This window comes from Bacillus rossius, chromosome 3 (assembly GCF_032445375.1).
Source record: "Bacillus rossius redtenbacheri isolate Brsri chromosome 3, Brsri_v3, whole genome shotgun sequence".
Classification (NCBI taxonomy): Eukaryota; Metazoa; Arthropoda; class Insecta; order Phasmatodea; family Bacillidae; genus Bacillus; species Bacillus rossius.
This window is the reverse complement of record NC_086332.1, coordinates 64387188-64404554: the sequence shown is the minus strand read 5'-3', so window position 1 is coordinate 64404554 and position 17367 is coordinate 64387188. Positions and strand designations below refer to the sequence as shown.

The following is a 17367-nucleotide window of genomic DNA, read 5'->3' as shown; positions in this document are numbered from 1 at the left end:
TTAAACATTGCACACACATTTTAGATGTGTCATCGCCTATGAAGGCAGTTAAAACTGCACAATTTTGCGACATGTTTACATTTAAAAGTAAATTGTAAGGGTCACTGCTTTTCTGTAAAAAAAATTTATAACATTTTAATTTTTTTTTAACACTACAGATGTTCCTCCATTTACCCTTGAAAAAACACACATATTTGGAAAATCTATTAGGGTGGAAAAGTCTTGGTCCTGGCCACAGTCAAATAATTAGGTATGGCAACTTACTACACTTTTCTACCTTGGTGTGTGTCTCGTATGATTAGGGAAGCTCACGGCAGCCTGCGAAGTAGCGGCACTAGTTAGTAGTAGTGGAACCCATTATTAACATAGTGTTAAATGGGTTTTGTATAAAAGTGGGCATATTTTTTTAAGACTTTATTTTTACCCTTCGAATACAGTTAGGGTTTTTAATTTAATTGGGAGCATTTTAGGGGTTAAATGAATATCAGTAACTGGTAACATTGCAGCAATTGTCAGTTAAAAGTTGGAGTGTTAAGAATGCGGAAACTAAACAAACTTGGATCTCCCATCAGAAAGCATGCTTGAAATGTTAATTGCACATTTAAATCAAGAATAAATGTGTTTGCTATACATTTTAATCTTTAAGCAAGTGTCATTTTTTCAAATGTGATTTATAATCCAGTAATTCGTTTTAATATAAGTAAGATTTTAACGCTTTAATTTTCAACTTAATTTTGCAGCTTGCCATCTTTTTCTTTTGAACAGATCGTTAGGTAGGTATAAATACTAAACTAGACGGTTTTTAGCTGTAACCTTCATTACAACCAGGTGCAATACAAGAATGCCTCATTCTTTTACCACTTCAACTTAACTGGCAAACGCGGAGAAGTGTCAAGGCACTGGAACAGATTTGGCATTTACCAAGACCCCAAACAAATTAAAAAATAGTAATCTAGGAAAAATTTTCAAAAATTCAATGGAATTAAGAATAATATACATTCAAAACTTTCATTTAACAATATGTTACTATGAGTTCCACTTCTAGTGCCACTAGTTCACAGGCCACCCAGAGCTTTACTAAGCGGATGAGACACTTCAAGGCAAAATATAGTAAGTTGCCAGACTGTGACCGTGGTCCTGGCCATAAGGTACTAACATTAAACATGTGTCTTTTTAGAAAACAACCTCTGCAATGCTGTATTTCTAAGGATCTCTCAAAAACCATCGGATCAAGTTGCAGCTAGTATCAAATGAACATCAGGGCAGTGACAAGAATCAGGCATGTGTCTGTGGGAAAATCTCTCTCCCCCCCTCTCTTTTGTGGAAAAGTGTCTCGGCAACGCTGTTCAAGCACCATGGTGGCCGTCTCCATCAGATCCCCCACCACGTACCTAACTATTCCCCTCCTTTCCCGGTTCCCCTCATGCAATCAGAATTTTATTAATGCTCAAAGTGTTATGTTAATAAATATGACATGTACTGCTGCGCAGGAAGCCTTTACCACTACCAACCTCACATCATCTAGTTTCCCTTACATCTCCTTTCTTCAACAAACAAAATACAGTTTCACAATTCTTCCAGCTCATGTCCTTCACATCTCCCATTATCAACAAACAGTAGTACACATACAGTTACATTCACTAAACTATCCCTTGGTACAAATTTAGTTTCAGTGAAAATATATCCCAGGTAATGAACTTGCTTAACACTTATTTTGCAGTTCTTTTTATTAAATCTAACACAATTTTCTTGAACACTCTTCATTAATGCAATCAGTCTCTGATAGTACTCCTGCTTGGTACTGCCCCAACAGATAATGTCATCAACATAGGTTGCACCTCTGGCAACCCTTCAAATAATTCCCCAAACTTGCGGTAGAAGACCTCTGGAGCAGAACATAGAACATGTGGCAAATGCAAAAATTTGTATCTTCCCCATGGAATATTGAACATACAGTAATCTGTGCTGCATTCATTCAAACTGATTGTCAAAACCCTTGCGAAGCATCCAGAACACTAAAATACTTTGCACCTGCCATCTGCACTTCATTCAAATTCTGAGGGGTCTAAACAAATTCATATACTATCATCACGATTGTGTACAATCACAAGGAAATTAACCCATTCAGTTGATTTTGTAACTTTGACAAAAAAAATTTTTTTGACCAACCTAACTTTATTTAGAGGGGTTCCCGAGAGCGGCCGGAACCTTGTGAGGGGCATGGATAACAGGTTTTGCATCTCTCATCAGTTCCATTTTATAAGTACCAGGCAGCTACCTATTCCTGTAAAACAATTAGGGTACTTGATTATTAGCTCAGAAAAATTGAGATCCAATCTTTTACCTGCAATTAAATCTACTTTTCTTACCAGATCTAGCATAAAACAAGTTGAAAGACCCAAAATGGGTGAAGTTTAGTCTTTCTCCACAACATGTAATTCTAGTATCCTTTGCCATTGTACGTGCATTTCAGATAGCATTTTCCAAGGAAAGGTATGTTCTCCCCAAAATAGTTAACTAGCCGCACATTTGAACTTTACAGCTTTTCTGGCTGATTCTAAGCCTCTCAAACATGTTCCGTGATATTAGGTTAGTCTGGGCTTCAGTATTCAACTCAAATTTAATAAAATGATCATTCATTACCTTAACTTTGGTTGTCCATTCTGGCTCATTCTCATTACCAGAGACCAAATAAAAGCACAATTTTTTATGTTCACTACATGCTGGAGGAGTTTCGGCGGAACCAACAACAAATTCAACGCACGTAACTTCAGCAACAATCATAACTTCAGAAGAGGAAGATGAAGTCGAGGACATTTCACGCACTTCTTTAATTTTCTTCTAGGAGCGACACATCTTGGTAAAGTGATTAGTGCCATTGCAATTGTTACAACTTGCACCATATTCTGGACACGCCCGATGTTTGTTTTCTCCATCAGGAACACTGAAACCACCACTGCTACTTGTTTCCATGTTTGCAGTTCGAGTCATCCTGTGCACTCTGCTGGATTGTCACTGGACGACTTTTGTAGGTTATCTCTTGCACTGCTGCAACTTCGTTTTGAAATGTTTTCAGGTGTTTTTCTGTGATTTATGCTGTTCTGCAAAAGTCAACTGCCTGTACTCTTAGGTCATGCTCGTTTAATAAGCGCTGATGTAGTGCACTGGCTGCTATACCACATACAATGCGATCATTAAGAAGGTTTTCTCGCATTGTGCCAAACTCACAATTTTCCAATTTATTTTTCAATTCTGCCACCTACGAATCAAATGATTGGCCTCCCCGCTGTGAGCATGTAAAGAAGACATGCCTCTCATACGTAAGATTACGTTGACATTTTATCAGCACTGTTTTTAGGTTTTGCTGTTCTTCCGCATCAAACTTAAAATTTTCGTAAATGTCCTCAGAATCATGACCCATTAATTTTATCAACACTGCTATTTGTCGGGATGCCGACACACCCTCTCCGCCGACTGCTTCATGGTAGTACTTGAATTTCTTCTTCCACTGCAGACAATTACTGGCAATATTATCATTGCACCTAAGCTTTTTGAGGGGTTTGACGAATGAATCCATATTTAATCTGCCAACTGCGCCATGTTATGTTAACAAATATGACATGTATCGTAATATGGTTGTTTATTTCCTACTCCATTACATGAAAAGCCTAAGATGTCCATCAAGTTCTGTCCCTGCCCTAACACGCCCGAATATTCACCTTCGGCCAACCTTGGGATTTGTTTTATTTTTGCGCAGGATAAATGAATTCAAATATTAAAAGTGGTCGGTTAGGTTAGCTACATTAAAACACTTTAAAACATTATGGACGGTTAGTTAGTTTAGTATAGCTACATTAAAATAAACAGAGAGATATAAATATATATAAATAAACCAAAGGTTGGCTGAAGGTGAATATTCGGGCGTATTCCGGCAGGGACAGAACTTGATGTACATCTTAGGCTTCCCCAATTACATACTGCGTTAGAAGACTTCACCACTACCAACCTTACATCATCTAGTTTCCCTTACACCCCCTCAGCAAAGAAGTTTCACTTAAAAACTTTTTTGTGCCAGATAAGATTTAACAATGAATTCATGCAAAAAAATTCTGGATTTGGTGGTTACTGGTTACTGGTTACTGGTCAATGTAAGGAACAAAATTGGTCTAAATTCCAATACATAATTTTTGACATACCATTATCCGAGGTGCCACGAAGGTTTGTAGAATAGAGTTGACTACCTATGTACTTTGTGTAATAGTGTTATGAGTAACCCAGCACATAGTTTGTGCAATGTGTAGACACTAAAGCATTGGCCAACAGATAGGTATGTAGAAGTAACAAGTAAAGCAGAACATACTGTGCAGTTGTGGATTAATCTTAATCTTCTAGCTTTATTCTTATGCTTAACTTGTTTAGGACTTTTCCTAAACTAGAGCAACTGGAACTGCATGCAAGATAATTTAAAAATGCTACATTTGGCGATGAAGTGTAAATGCTTAGCACCACCACTGTGGTCAAGCTAAAGACAGACTACTACATACCGTTAGTAACATGCTAATACAGTGGATACTCAATGATAGTGTTTAGATATGTTACATTATAAGTGTGTTTAAATGCACCCTTGGTTCGGCTGTACAAACCATAGTAAATATAATATAAATAATGACAGCTTTTCTTATGCCTCTTCATCAGTACTAGTGATTTACAAGAAGAAAAGCAAGCAGTAGTTGGAAGAAAAAAATAATTGAGTTTGAAAGCTGCAAAACAGAAGTGGTTGTTCACAAAGCAAAAGTATAAATAATAATGCAGCTGTAGCTGAAGGGAGTCAGGGTGAATGGAAGGGAAAGGAAGTAGAGCAGCCAAAACAAAGAGGAACTGAGATGACCCTGCAATGATGAACATGTGCTCTCTTCCCCCTCCTACAAGCCATCCCAAAGTGTTTATCCTGTCTTATCAATAACATGCATGCCTGTTCAGGCCACAGTAAACCATAGCTGTTAAAACTGGCACAAGTGACATTTAGATGCAGAACGCATAGTTTCTCCACTAACAAGGGTGTCTCATCCCGAAGTGAATTTCCCAGGTCGTGTCCTTCCCTTGTAAACTGTTCCCATCACGTCAGAGCATCTGGGATTTTAAGCAAAGACTATTGTAGCATGGCAGGTCATGTGAGTGGAAATTTGCAGATTAAATGGTTTGAGATACAAAAAATTTAGGAAATACACGTAGCTTTCTTGCTCATAAATAAATGCCACAATTTTTGTTTTAAGTATTTATTTCTTGACACTGCACCATTTTCTAGATATAGCGTGATATTTAGACATTTTTATAAGGAGTATGAATCTAACTTCTGCTATTATCAGTTCTCTTAGTTGTGAGGTTGCATTGTTATCCAAGCTTCCTAAGCAGAAATTCACCAAGTATACTTTTGCTATGAGAATTATAAATTATAACCAATCCCAAATACAGTATTTTTTTTTGACGTGGCAACGTCTAATAAATCGAACGCCGGCGGCACGCACGAAAAAGTGTGTCGTTACGCACTTTGTTCCGTTTCGCTCATTTTATATTGCTCTTTGCTAACCTGAACCTCCTAGCATTGCGACCGAGTCCGCCGCGTAATTCTGTTTTCATGCATTTCAATGTAATATTTTCATTGCTCTTTGCTAAGCCGTTCCTCCTATCATTGCTGAAGAGTCCGTGGTGCAAATATATTATTTTTGACTGCATTTTGGTGTTGGGTAAGCCATTTTCCTTCACATCATCCTTGAAACACTCCCATTCGTTTCCTACTTTTTCTATCATCGTCCTATCCTTAACAGAATAACACAGCTTGGAATAAGTTAAATAACAAACGTGTATAAAAGTTATAGTTAAAAATAATCTCTTCGTTAAAGTAATAAACATATTTGAATTAATGAGAGCAAATAAAAGTAAATTTATCAATTAAATTGTAGATTTCATTTCACTCCTTCTTTGTATCCATACAAAATAGTGATAATTCAATAAAAATGATTCAATTTTATTCATAAAAGTATGCAATCATTTCATCAATGTTTTGTTATGATGTCACGTTAAACTATCGTCCGTAAACCGACTTTACAGACAACCAATTTTTTTTTTTTAAGTCTGAAATTTTAATTATTTTGTGACTATCCAGTAGCACGGAGTTTCAACCTGAGAAGTCTCAATCTGTAATACATTTATTTTTCCTAATGAGACTGTCTAAAAAATGTTAAATATAATATTGACTATGCAAATGAACTTTTTTAAATTTCATTAATATTACGGCAAGTATAAAAATCTACACGTTAAACAATGCTTCACATATAAATTAAAATAATTAAATGAAAGATGCAGTAGGCATATGGATGGCACACAACCAAGATTGTAGTCACAATGGATTTAATTAAATTTTAAGATGCATGGCACAAACACAATTAAAATACTATTAAGTCCTATTTCACAAACCCATAAAACAGATATTAGAATTTTTTTTTACAGTTGATTGAGCAAATGCTTTACAAAAGAACATCACTGTATTCTTAAACTCCACATTCAGAGAAATTATCCCTGGCAAGTGATGACTGTAATATCTGGAAACTGTTACCTCAGATAATCAAAGAACTGCTCATAACTTATAACAAATTGCAACTCCACAAAAACCTGTATAGATAATATACTACATAACTGTGGCAAAATGCCAACAATCCACCGCAAAGAACCATCCTCCTTGAACAGGTAACAACTGCACAGTTCACTGTATGTATACTAAAATACACAAGTGAAGGTACTTTTGAGATGCATTCAAACAAAAACCATACTTACTGAAAAATACAGTATTTTCTCGTATAATCATCGCACATTTTATTCAAAAATCAAGTTTGAAAAGTAGGGGTGCAACGAAAAAGCGGGGAAAAAATTTTTTGTTAGGTAAATTTATTCATAAAAAAAACCATTCATGGAAAGTACGTTTATTTAAAAAAAGGCAGAGTACAAGAGCACGCCAAACAATCTATATTAATACCGCGTAATGTCCGCACCCTTTATTTATATATCCTTAAAAGAAAAAATTAAAAATTTGCATAATGTCCGCACCAGTCGTCTACGGCGGGCAACACAACTTTGGCCACCCCTGAAGGACGCAGTACGAATGGAAAGTTGACGGCTCTGGAAACAAAGCCGTTAACTCGAGCTGTCCTTTCTCTCCTGTCCTGAAAGGGTGGGGAAATTCGTTGAACTGAACAAAGCACGGTAACGGTAAACACAGCTGACCAACACGCACGCAAGTTCAAGGCATGAGTTTCGCGTCGAGTTTTGTAGTGTAGAGTAGAGAATGGGTAAATGTAAATCCCTCACTGCGCAGTTTAAATTGAGAGTTGTTTGTTATGCTGAAGAGCATGGGAACAGGGCTGCTGAAAGGGAGTTTGAAGTGCACGAAAAAAGTGTTCGTCAGTGGCGGAAAATAAAAGAACAGTTGCAGTCAACAAATGCAACATGGCGTGCGTTTCGCGGACCCAAGGCTGGGAAGTTCCCAGGACTTGAAGTTTAAGTTTTAAATAGTGGTGCACCGATGCGGATACGGATGAATCGTAATCGGCGATTATGGGTACTTACCGATTAATCGTAATCAGCGATTATCTTAACGATTACTTTGCCGATTATTTACGTCCCGGCGTAATTAAGTAGGTTTTTACCGTATAATATTTTGTTACACATTTTAGGACGAAATACGGTAATATTTGTATATATTGTTTAATAAATCTCATTGCCTCAAACAATAAAAAATGCATTTTTCTTACACGTTTATTTACGTTTCGTCTTTTGTTTAGTGGCCTTGTACATTACCTATAGCCAGAGAAGTAAAATAGATGGCACGCAATCAAAATACCACAAGCAGTTGCAGTGGATTCTATGACAATCTTTTCGAGTCGTAGTAGGGGTTCAAAATCGTGGTCCCGATACCTTCTAGTTTTTATCACTGCGTTTTACAAACTCGTTATGGGTGTCTTTGGTAACATTATCCGTTTGTTATTTGTATGTGACGTGAAAAGTGAAAAAGTATTTATAATTTTATATATTCAGTCAACATAAATAAAATCACATGTGCTAGAATTGGTTTTTAGTCATTTTTATATAATTATAGTGAGATGGCTAGTAGGGAGAAAAAAAGTGAAGTGTGGAAACATTTTTCTATAAACTCAAGTGAACAAAATATAGCAGCATGTTTACATTGTTAAACGGTAATTTCTTGATGCAACCTTATGTGATAGACGATAATAATACTAGTTTTCCGCAACAAAAACTTACCCATTGTAAATTACAATAATTGTAATTATTATTAGACTGTAGTTCAAGTTGTTTACAATAACAAATATTTAAATAGAATTTAATTTCCCCTTTCAATGACTTAATAGTGTATTTTATATATTTTTATACTGTTATTATAACTGTATTCTCAATTTTACCTAATCTTGTTATTAAATTCACATGGGATTAAAAAATTTTGTGTGCATTATTACACTTAAAAAAAAATTTCTTCATTATAATCGGTAACTGAATCGGTATCTGCCGATTATTGCTCTCATAATCGGTAATCGAATCGGTAATCGGTAAAGTCATATCGGTGCACCACTAGTTTTAAACTATATACATGAATTAAGAAGTAATGCCTATGCTGTTTCGTATGAAATGGTTCAAGTAAAGGCGCGGGAAATTGTGCGTTCCATGAATACACCGCATAACGAATTCAAGGCTAGTTGTGGATGGATCACAAGATTTATGAGGTGGAACAACCTTTCTCTGCGACGAAGAACATCACTGAGTCAAAAATTGCCGAAAGAATATAACGAAAAGTTACTGCAGTTTCAGCGATTCATCATTAAGCAGAGAAAAACTCATGATTAACTACTCTCACAAATAGGTAATGCTGACCAAATTCCGGTATACTTCGACATGCCGCAAAGTACGACGATTAGTCCGAGGGGAGCATCAAGTGTTACCGTTCGTACAACCGGAAACGAAAAGTTACGCTGTACAGTTAAGCTAGCGGTAACGGCTGACGGGCGGAAACTGCCGCCATACATAATTTTCAAGAGGAAAACAATGCCAAAAGGCACTAGCTTTCCGCGTGGTGTGCATGTGCGGGTCCAAGAGAAAGGCTGGATGGACGCCCCCCTTGTGAAAGACTGGCTAAAAACTGTATGGAATCGTCGACCCGGTGCTCTTCTGAAGAAACAATCGTTACTTGTGTGGGATAGTTTCCGAGCACATCTTGTGGAAGATGTCAAGTGTGACCCGTCTGAAAGCAAGACCGACATAGCTGTAATTCCGGGAGGCCTGACATCTGTCCTGCAGCCCCTAGATGTCTCCCTCAACAAACCTTTTAAGGGACACCTTCGCAGACTCTACTCTGAATGGATGGCAGACGATAATCACAAACTCACTCCAGGGGGAAAACTAAAAAGACCATCGCTAACCTAGATATGCGACTGGGTGAGACAAAGCTGAGCACTCATCACCAAAGCTATGGTGGTAAAAAGCTTCAAAAAGACTGGCATCACCTTCGCTCTCGATGGAACTCAAGACAATGTAATCTGGGAAGATACAGATGACGACAGGAGCGATGCTGACGCAGAAAGCAGTAACGCCGAGGAAGATGATAGCGACGCGTCGGTAGCAGATTAGAAAGTGATGTGTTGAGAAAAACTTACAATTTTTTAAACTCTTTAAGTGTATAATTTTCTTTTAAATTAGGTTTTTGTGACATTTACCTATTTGAAATTGCAGTTACTAAAATGCAGACTAAATTAATATTTTGAGTGCTGTTGGAGTATCAGTTTTTTTGGGTAAGTAAGTTCATTATTTGAACTGTTTTAATGTTATGTTATATTTATAAAAAAAAATTAACATCACATTTGCTGACATGGATCAGTCTTGTTTTCTGTTGAGGTAAGACACACAGCGCAGCGTAAAAGAAATTTAAACTTTAATTAGTGTGTACCCTGTTTTACGTGTCAGGACAGAACAGAACCCTTCTTTGTTTACATTTGGTTGGAATCCCTCCCTTGGCCATTCTCACGCTCTAAATGTTTTCTTCCCCTTCCTCCTTCTCTACGTCACGAAGGCCATCAAATTGCCAGGAGGGGGGGGGGGGGGGGGGGGGGGGAGTACAGTGCACAGCAGATGTGGAACTGGTGAGTCACTGCGCTGTTGCCAGCTCGCTGGTTTTCTACGCGCCACACGTAAGGATATGGTACAGCTAAAATATTGCAGCCGTGCCGTTAATAGCCGTTTTAATCCATCACATATTAATCACATTAATAAGGCACACGTAACCACACTTATTTCAGTGTAGCGCATAATTTTTTTTAATGTTCCGGCGGGTGCGAGACAGTTACCGGTGGCAATTACAGCAAAGTAAACATGGTCTAAGCCAGGTTGTTTGCAAGCGATCCCGCAGCAATATTCTTTTAAAATAGCTAGTGAAATCCAAATTGATTTTAAATACGTTTTGTACCTTTTTAGTAATAATTAAGACACAAAATTTTGTATTTTTGTATTTTTCCTCGCATAATATCCGCACCCCATTTTTTTGGCCAAAAATGTGGTCAAATTACTGCGGACATTACGCGAGTGATTACGGTAATTCCTTCAACAAAAACCCTTCTTCAATTTTAAATAGAAAAACCAAAACTCTTAACGCGAACTCAAGCCACTTGAATCTGACGTGAACTAACGTGTCGTAGTACACACTTGCCACGAAAGAATGCAGGCTATCAAATGTAGTTAACTCGGCACCTGACAGAGAGAGCGTGTTGCATCCAATCGGCGAGATATCGATATTCAACTGCGTGCGCGTGCTCTATACGCTCTATACGGGAAGCAACATAACCAAACATGAATGATGCGCTGGCTACATTTTTATAAGCGGTATGCCACGGTAACGCAGATAAACAAATAAAGGAAATAATGCTTTAAAACATCTTTAAAAGAAAATTTACACGTCAAACAACTTCGTATTTTTCTATTAATTTATTAAGTAAATGGTAATGACCGAAACAAATTTTAGATTATACCTACACCGCGGCGACGCAGACCATCAGATAAAGGAAATAACGTTTAAAAACGTCTTTATAAGAAAATTTACACGTCAAACAACTTCGTATTTTTCCGTTAATTTATTAAGTAAGTGGTAATGACCTAATAAATATTAGATTACTACTTTAAAATACATCGTTTTATACGGAAAAGATACCTACACAAAGAGCTCGGCATCTACTAGCGGGACCAAAAACATCATGTATGTGTATGCGAGAAGTTTTTTTATCCCAATTTTGACAGCCTAAAATATGGTTGTAACGATTACGTGCGTGCGACGATTATGCGATAAAACACGGTAAGTTAGGTAATGTCACACACTTTCACCACAGATTAAGACAATTCACGTAGACAAATCCCGTGAGAGCTTCTGCTAGATTATTATTCACACTGCAACCAATGCTGAAATCAGTCTTGTGTGTCAGCAAATCCTAATTAATTCAGGCATCACATGCAATACAAAATACAGGGATCCTGGGCCCACATTTGCAATGTGCACAAAGCTAAGCACCGTTTCTTGGCACGTAGAAGATGCCAATATGCCCACGTCCATGCAAAGAAACAAAGAATCGTTAAAAACACAACTTTCAACAGATTAGAAAAAGAGCAACACATTTTTACAATACAGTCAACACCTTTATTCTGAATAAATGATCTGATGAAGTGGCACGTGACTGCAGCCCACTCCACTTCTCACATTGAACATCCCTTACAACATACTGCTCCTGGCCAAGTACCACTCATCTTGTTGGGTGGATGTGGAGACGGTGCAACCGCGCGTGCTGTCTGTGCGAGAAATGAAGGTCACGGCAGCCTGGTCGCTCAGGACTTGTTGAAGAGGGCTTTGTGGATGGTCATGACGTCGGGCACGATGGAGGACTTGGTTCCTGCGAGCAGCTTGAACTGTGACATGCTGTCTGCCCGCATACTGCAACAGAACCAGGGGGCCGTACTGAGTATGTTCTATTTTCGCATGCGTACTAATGTTATCTGAACTTGCACATGATAAAAAGTTCTAGAAAGCTAAGGACGACTGTTGATGCACTTATTAAAATTTTAAAATAAGTTTTATTCATAATTTGGTTAGACCACAACATAAATAAGTGGCCGGTAAGCAAACACTTGACTGCCTCAAATGTGACAGATGGGCACTAGGCTATTAGCCGCACGTCCACTTTTAACGGATGTGCACAGTTTTACCGTGCAACATTCCACAGCTGAAAGGCTGACTAAGGCAAAACCAGTGAGTGAATTAGGTTTTAATTCAAAGTATGAAGTCTCTTCAACATCAGGAGCATTAGAGACTGTAAAAAGCTGACAAAACAATAATGGAGTGTTGATGAAATGCATGGGTGTGGGGAACAGACTACCTGAGTAAAAAACACCAACAATCCATGTTTGATATCGGAAATTAAACACAGATTGAATCATATTTGTGGGAGGTGAATGAACTACAGGAAACCTCATTTTTACGTACCCGGGCTTTACGAATTCCAGTGATTTTTTTTTTCCTTGCACTGTCATTTTCTCTATAGTTAAATGCATTGCTTTCCCGCTTTATGTGAAAGCATTTACTGCAGTTTATGTTGCCACAGCATTGCATTTAATAGCAAACCATCAGAAAATTTTAGATGGAACAATAAAAGTTAAGAGCGATTAGTGTGAAGTTCAACTATTATACATTACTGTGTGAGTGTATGGTCATTGCAGGTTCGTTTGCCAATGTAACAACTTACATTTTTTTTATGTAATGTGCCACAGTAAATCATACGGCCACGTAAAAACGTAAATTAAATTAAATTTTTTTTCCCCCTTTAAACTTTAATGTATTATACATGAAAATAAAGTTGTAAATGTGGGTTATTACAAATCCCTGGAAATATGGCATCCACGTGCATTTCAGCAATGTTCATTTTACCATATTAGAAATCTTTTGGAAAGGCCAGCATTGAATTTCCAAACATTACAACGGAAATGTTTTTAACTTTTTCTGTTCCTAAACCTAAATAAGCATTTTGAAAGTAGTTGTGTTCGTTTAATATAATTATTCCTGATAAAAATCTGAAATTAATTAAATGTTAACACGTGATTATACACAACGTTCAATATAAATTGTGCAATAAAATCTCACCATAAAACGTGGACATTTTGAGATGCTTCAACATTCACATCTCTTACTCAAAAACCGAAATATTCATGTTCAACTTTAAACAATTGTGAACAGCAAGATTGGATGGATTTATTGTTTTCACCATTTGAAATGGTGAAGTTCTAGTAAATAAGTAAAAACGTAAGCATCTTCGACATTTTATTTACTGTGATGCTTATTGTTTCCATCAAAGTGAGAATACAAATGTTTTTTAAACACTTCCCTCTTTTTACATTTTCCCAGTTTTTACATTTTTTCCCTGGTTCATTGAAATATGTAAAAACGAGGTTCTACTGTAACTCCTCACTCGCAGTGACCTCAAGATAAAATAAATGTGTATAGCATAGCGGGTGCATATTTCAAATTCATAACTTGCTTGTTTCCATAGCAAAGATTCATCGTATTTTGTTCAGTATGGTGATAATGACACCAAAGAAATTAAAATATTTGATTTAATGTTTGACCAAATTTTAAGATGTGCAAAATGGTTAGAGAAATGTCTTCTGGTTCCTACAATCAGGCAAGAGTGTAGCTCTAGCTATTTATAGTGTATGTCCTATACACAACAAAGTTCTTAACTAAATAACTTTAATTTATATTATGTACTTTTATGGCATTAGTAATTATGATAAAAGATTTAAAATATTTAAACTCAAACTTTACAACCTAGATTGTGCATTATTCAAATGGTTTTCGTTGAATGCTCAGCAGTCAAGTATAAAGTAGTACTAAAGTTGTATGTGCATCAAAGATTTAATTGCATTCAAATTTATTTATTAAGCCATGCTTTGTACCTGTAGCTCTACTCTAGCCCACTTTTCAACTGCAGATTTCAACATATGTCTATACTTGCTGAAGCTCTATCCCCACCTCTGCTTGGGACCCTTCGGGGCCACAAAGAGATTCTATTGTATGCGAATAAACAATTTGGAGAAATATTATGACATAAGTAATTTCGTGATGAGCTCCATTCCGACAATTATAAATCTTAGAGCAACGACAGTAGATTGAATTTATTATGTAGGATTAAATAATGTGGATGCCTTTATTTTTAATATGGTAAAAATAAAATATACAGTGATTTTTCTGCCAAAATATTTTTTTTTTACACATCCAAATTTTCTTCCATTCCAAAATTTTTATTTGAAAAATACGTTACAAGCAAAGAATAAAAAAAAATAGAAGAAAAAGGAAAGAAAAACTAAAAAGAAATAAAAAATTCGCACTCGTGGAGATATGATTCAGTGAACTAGCGGTTACTGTTGGTAATATTGCCAAATAGATACGGAGCCATCCTAATAACTCAAATGAGAGAATAACTTAAAGGATATAATATGCTAATTTAGTCACTCTCACATATTAGGCATATTGTTTTAATTGCACGGTTACCATATTAAATATGGTTAGCCTTATTACGTAGTATTTTGTGGCCCTTGGAAATCAATTTATTATCACGAGATTTAGGCCTACACAATAAAAATGACATTTTCCCTTTATTATGGAATTTTTTGAAATTTATAACTTCAAATACCGTATTTACTCGCATATAGGTCGCGGCAATTTTACCAGATTTGATGGGGAAAAAATGAAGTGCGACCTATATGTGAAGAAAAAATTTTAAAAATTTTTGAGGAATTTTTTTTGCAATACAGTCAAACCTCTCTGAAACGACCCCTCACGGTTCCCAGGAATAGGGTCGTAATAGATGTTTTCAGAAATATTCAGTTGATTTTAACCCCCCCCCCTCCCCCTTTTCCCAAACCGCTACTCGCTAAGAAACCAGCCGTACAATGGCAGGATGCTGTCATTCACAATGCTAGACGGCTTTGCTTTAAACCCACTTCAACCTTCATGACAAGTCCATCTCCCTACAGGCCACCTCTAAAGAAAATATGTCAATAGACAGTTTATTTTTACTGGTTAGTTTACATGTACGTTTTCTGCGTGCCGTAGTTAAATACACTAGAACCCCGATGTCACGAACCCCGGATTTAACGAAGCAGTGATTTTACGAATACATTCTCGGAAACCGTCAAAAAATTGGACATTTTGACCAAAATGTGAAAATCAGAAGAAAAAAAAACGAAATGAAAGATCATTAAAATCTGTTAATTTTAACACAGAGCATATTTTTGTGTCGGCTTTAATACTTCCAATAATGTTCATGTAAGAATCACAAAAAAATAATGGGACATTTCCTTTAAAAATACGGCAGCAGTAGCTTGTGCAACGTAAGTGGGAATATCGTCTAGACAGGCTGGCGGCAGCACAGGCGGCGGATGCATGACGTCATACGGCTTACCTCTCCTTCCCTTGTCCAGACTTCAAGGTTCATCCCTCCCAGGCATACAAACCATCGTGTCTCTCTCCCCCTCCTACTTCAACTTCCTTTGGCATGTGAAACTGTCAACATCCTTCCTCCCCTTCTCCAAACTGTGTGCAACGAAAGCAAGGTTTGTATAGTCCATTTCTGGTAAAATGAAAAATTTTTAAGGGCCCCCGCGACAGCCATTTACCGTTAATTGTTTTGATACAATTTGTTTGTTAGTTACATAACATTATTTCTGCTGGAAAATCACTAAAACTTTAAAAATTCTTTAATGGAAAAATTTAGCAGGGCCGTAAAAGTATTCATTTTTGCCGCAAATTAACTATACTCACCCTTCCTGCCGGACAACATTCTCGGCGCGTGACGCATGGCAACTACAGTCGTGTGCTGCACACAGCCACGAAAAACCTAAGCGATTTCCAAACTACACTAGATATCCGACTGGAGTCTGTTTACGAAAAGCATTTAAGAATTTGTTACTGCCCAACTGGTTCTATTGAGATAAAATGGCTAAAAGGCATGTTTTCGAAGTTTTAGGTGTAAAAAAACCTGTTACAAATTTCTTGAAAGTATCATAGGGAAATGCATTACACCTTTATCTTTATTTTTCCGCCATATAATGTTACGGTCACCGCTAAAATTTCACAGTTATCTGACGGGAACGAGATGACTGCGTGCCAGTTCAGAGCCTTGCATTTAGAGGTTTTACCGCGCTAGAACTACCATTAAGCGTCGCTCTTATCATCCCGCTTCAGTAACACACACGCTGACCAGACGGCGCCCTAAAGCTGATTAGAGGAAGCATGTAGAAATGTAAGGCAGGAAATTTTTCCAGCTTATCAACCAGGACCCGGGCAAGTCTTGACTATCAAGCTTTTCACATTAAAATATAAGAGACTTGTATTGTGTAATTTCGGTGTTATTTAGCGGTTTTTCTTAAAAATTGATTTTTCGTATTTTCCATATAAATTCGCGGAAAATTTCGCGATTCACCATATAATCGTGGCCCTAGTTATTGCTCGCGCGAGAGGCGAAACGTGGAATGTTAGAAGAAAGATAAATGCGGGGTAGACAGACGGCAGCCAGTGCGTTTCCTGCGCGGGGAATAAGTGGCGTAGCCTTTTTTTTTATGCTGGGTGAAGCGACCTTTTTCTATCAATCCATGGGAAAAGATAATTGCTTGAGCTTTCAAAATAAACATCGCTGCGGCAGTTAAAACAAGTCGAGGCGGCAGTTAAAACAAGTCGAGGCGGCAGTTAAAACAAGTCGAGGCAGGCGTGCATCCAGTCGGTCGCTGTGTATTGTCAACTGATAGTAATCAAAATCAAGAGAAATTCAGCAGGTAGCTTTGCCTTCTTAACTGCGTACCACACTAGACACTCACAAAAAGCTAAACGTAAACACGTCACAAAAACCTTTATCTGCACCCTGCCGGCAAAGGGACGTGGAATGGGGGTTGTTAAGCGCTGACAGCGGTCGACAGGAAGCACTCGGCAAGAGAAACGCAGTAACACGCTACTCACCACAAGAAACTTATTTTCTGTCCGATTTTCTTCGGATTTTCGGCAATTGTTTCACGGTTCCTCGAAATCGGGTTGTAATAGAGAGGTGGTCGCAATAAATGGGGTCGCAACAAAAAGGTTTTACTGTATTTTGCTTTAAAATGCGAAAAAGTTTATATAGGTATAGGCAAATTTATTTACAATGTACACATACAGAGAAACCCCTTATTTACGTTACCGTTATTTACGTTTTCCCGTTATTCGCACTATATTCTTCAGGTCCC

General features: G+C 37.3%; 1 protein-coding gene across 2 annotated transcripts in view; it reads right to left on the bottom strand.

The window, feature by feature from the left end:
* Positions 1-11717: 11717 nt before the first annotated feature.
* The window catches only part of LOC134530809 (uncharacterized), a 60215-nt gene continuing 54565 nt past the window's right edge, over positions 11718-17367 (bottom strand). For both annotated transcript variants that reach the window (XM_063366027.1, XM_063366028.1), the window contains exon 8: positions 11718-12031. In XM_063366027.1, coding sequence (XP_063222097.1) covers positions 11926-12031 — 106 coding nt within the window. In that variant the 3' untranslated portion in view covers positions 11718-11925. The remainder of the gene's footprint in view (positions 12032-17367) is intronic.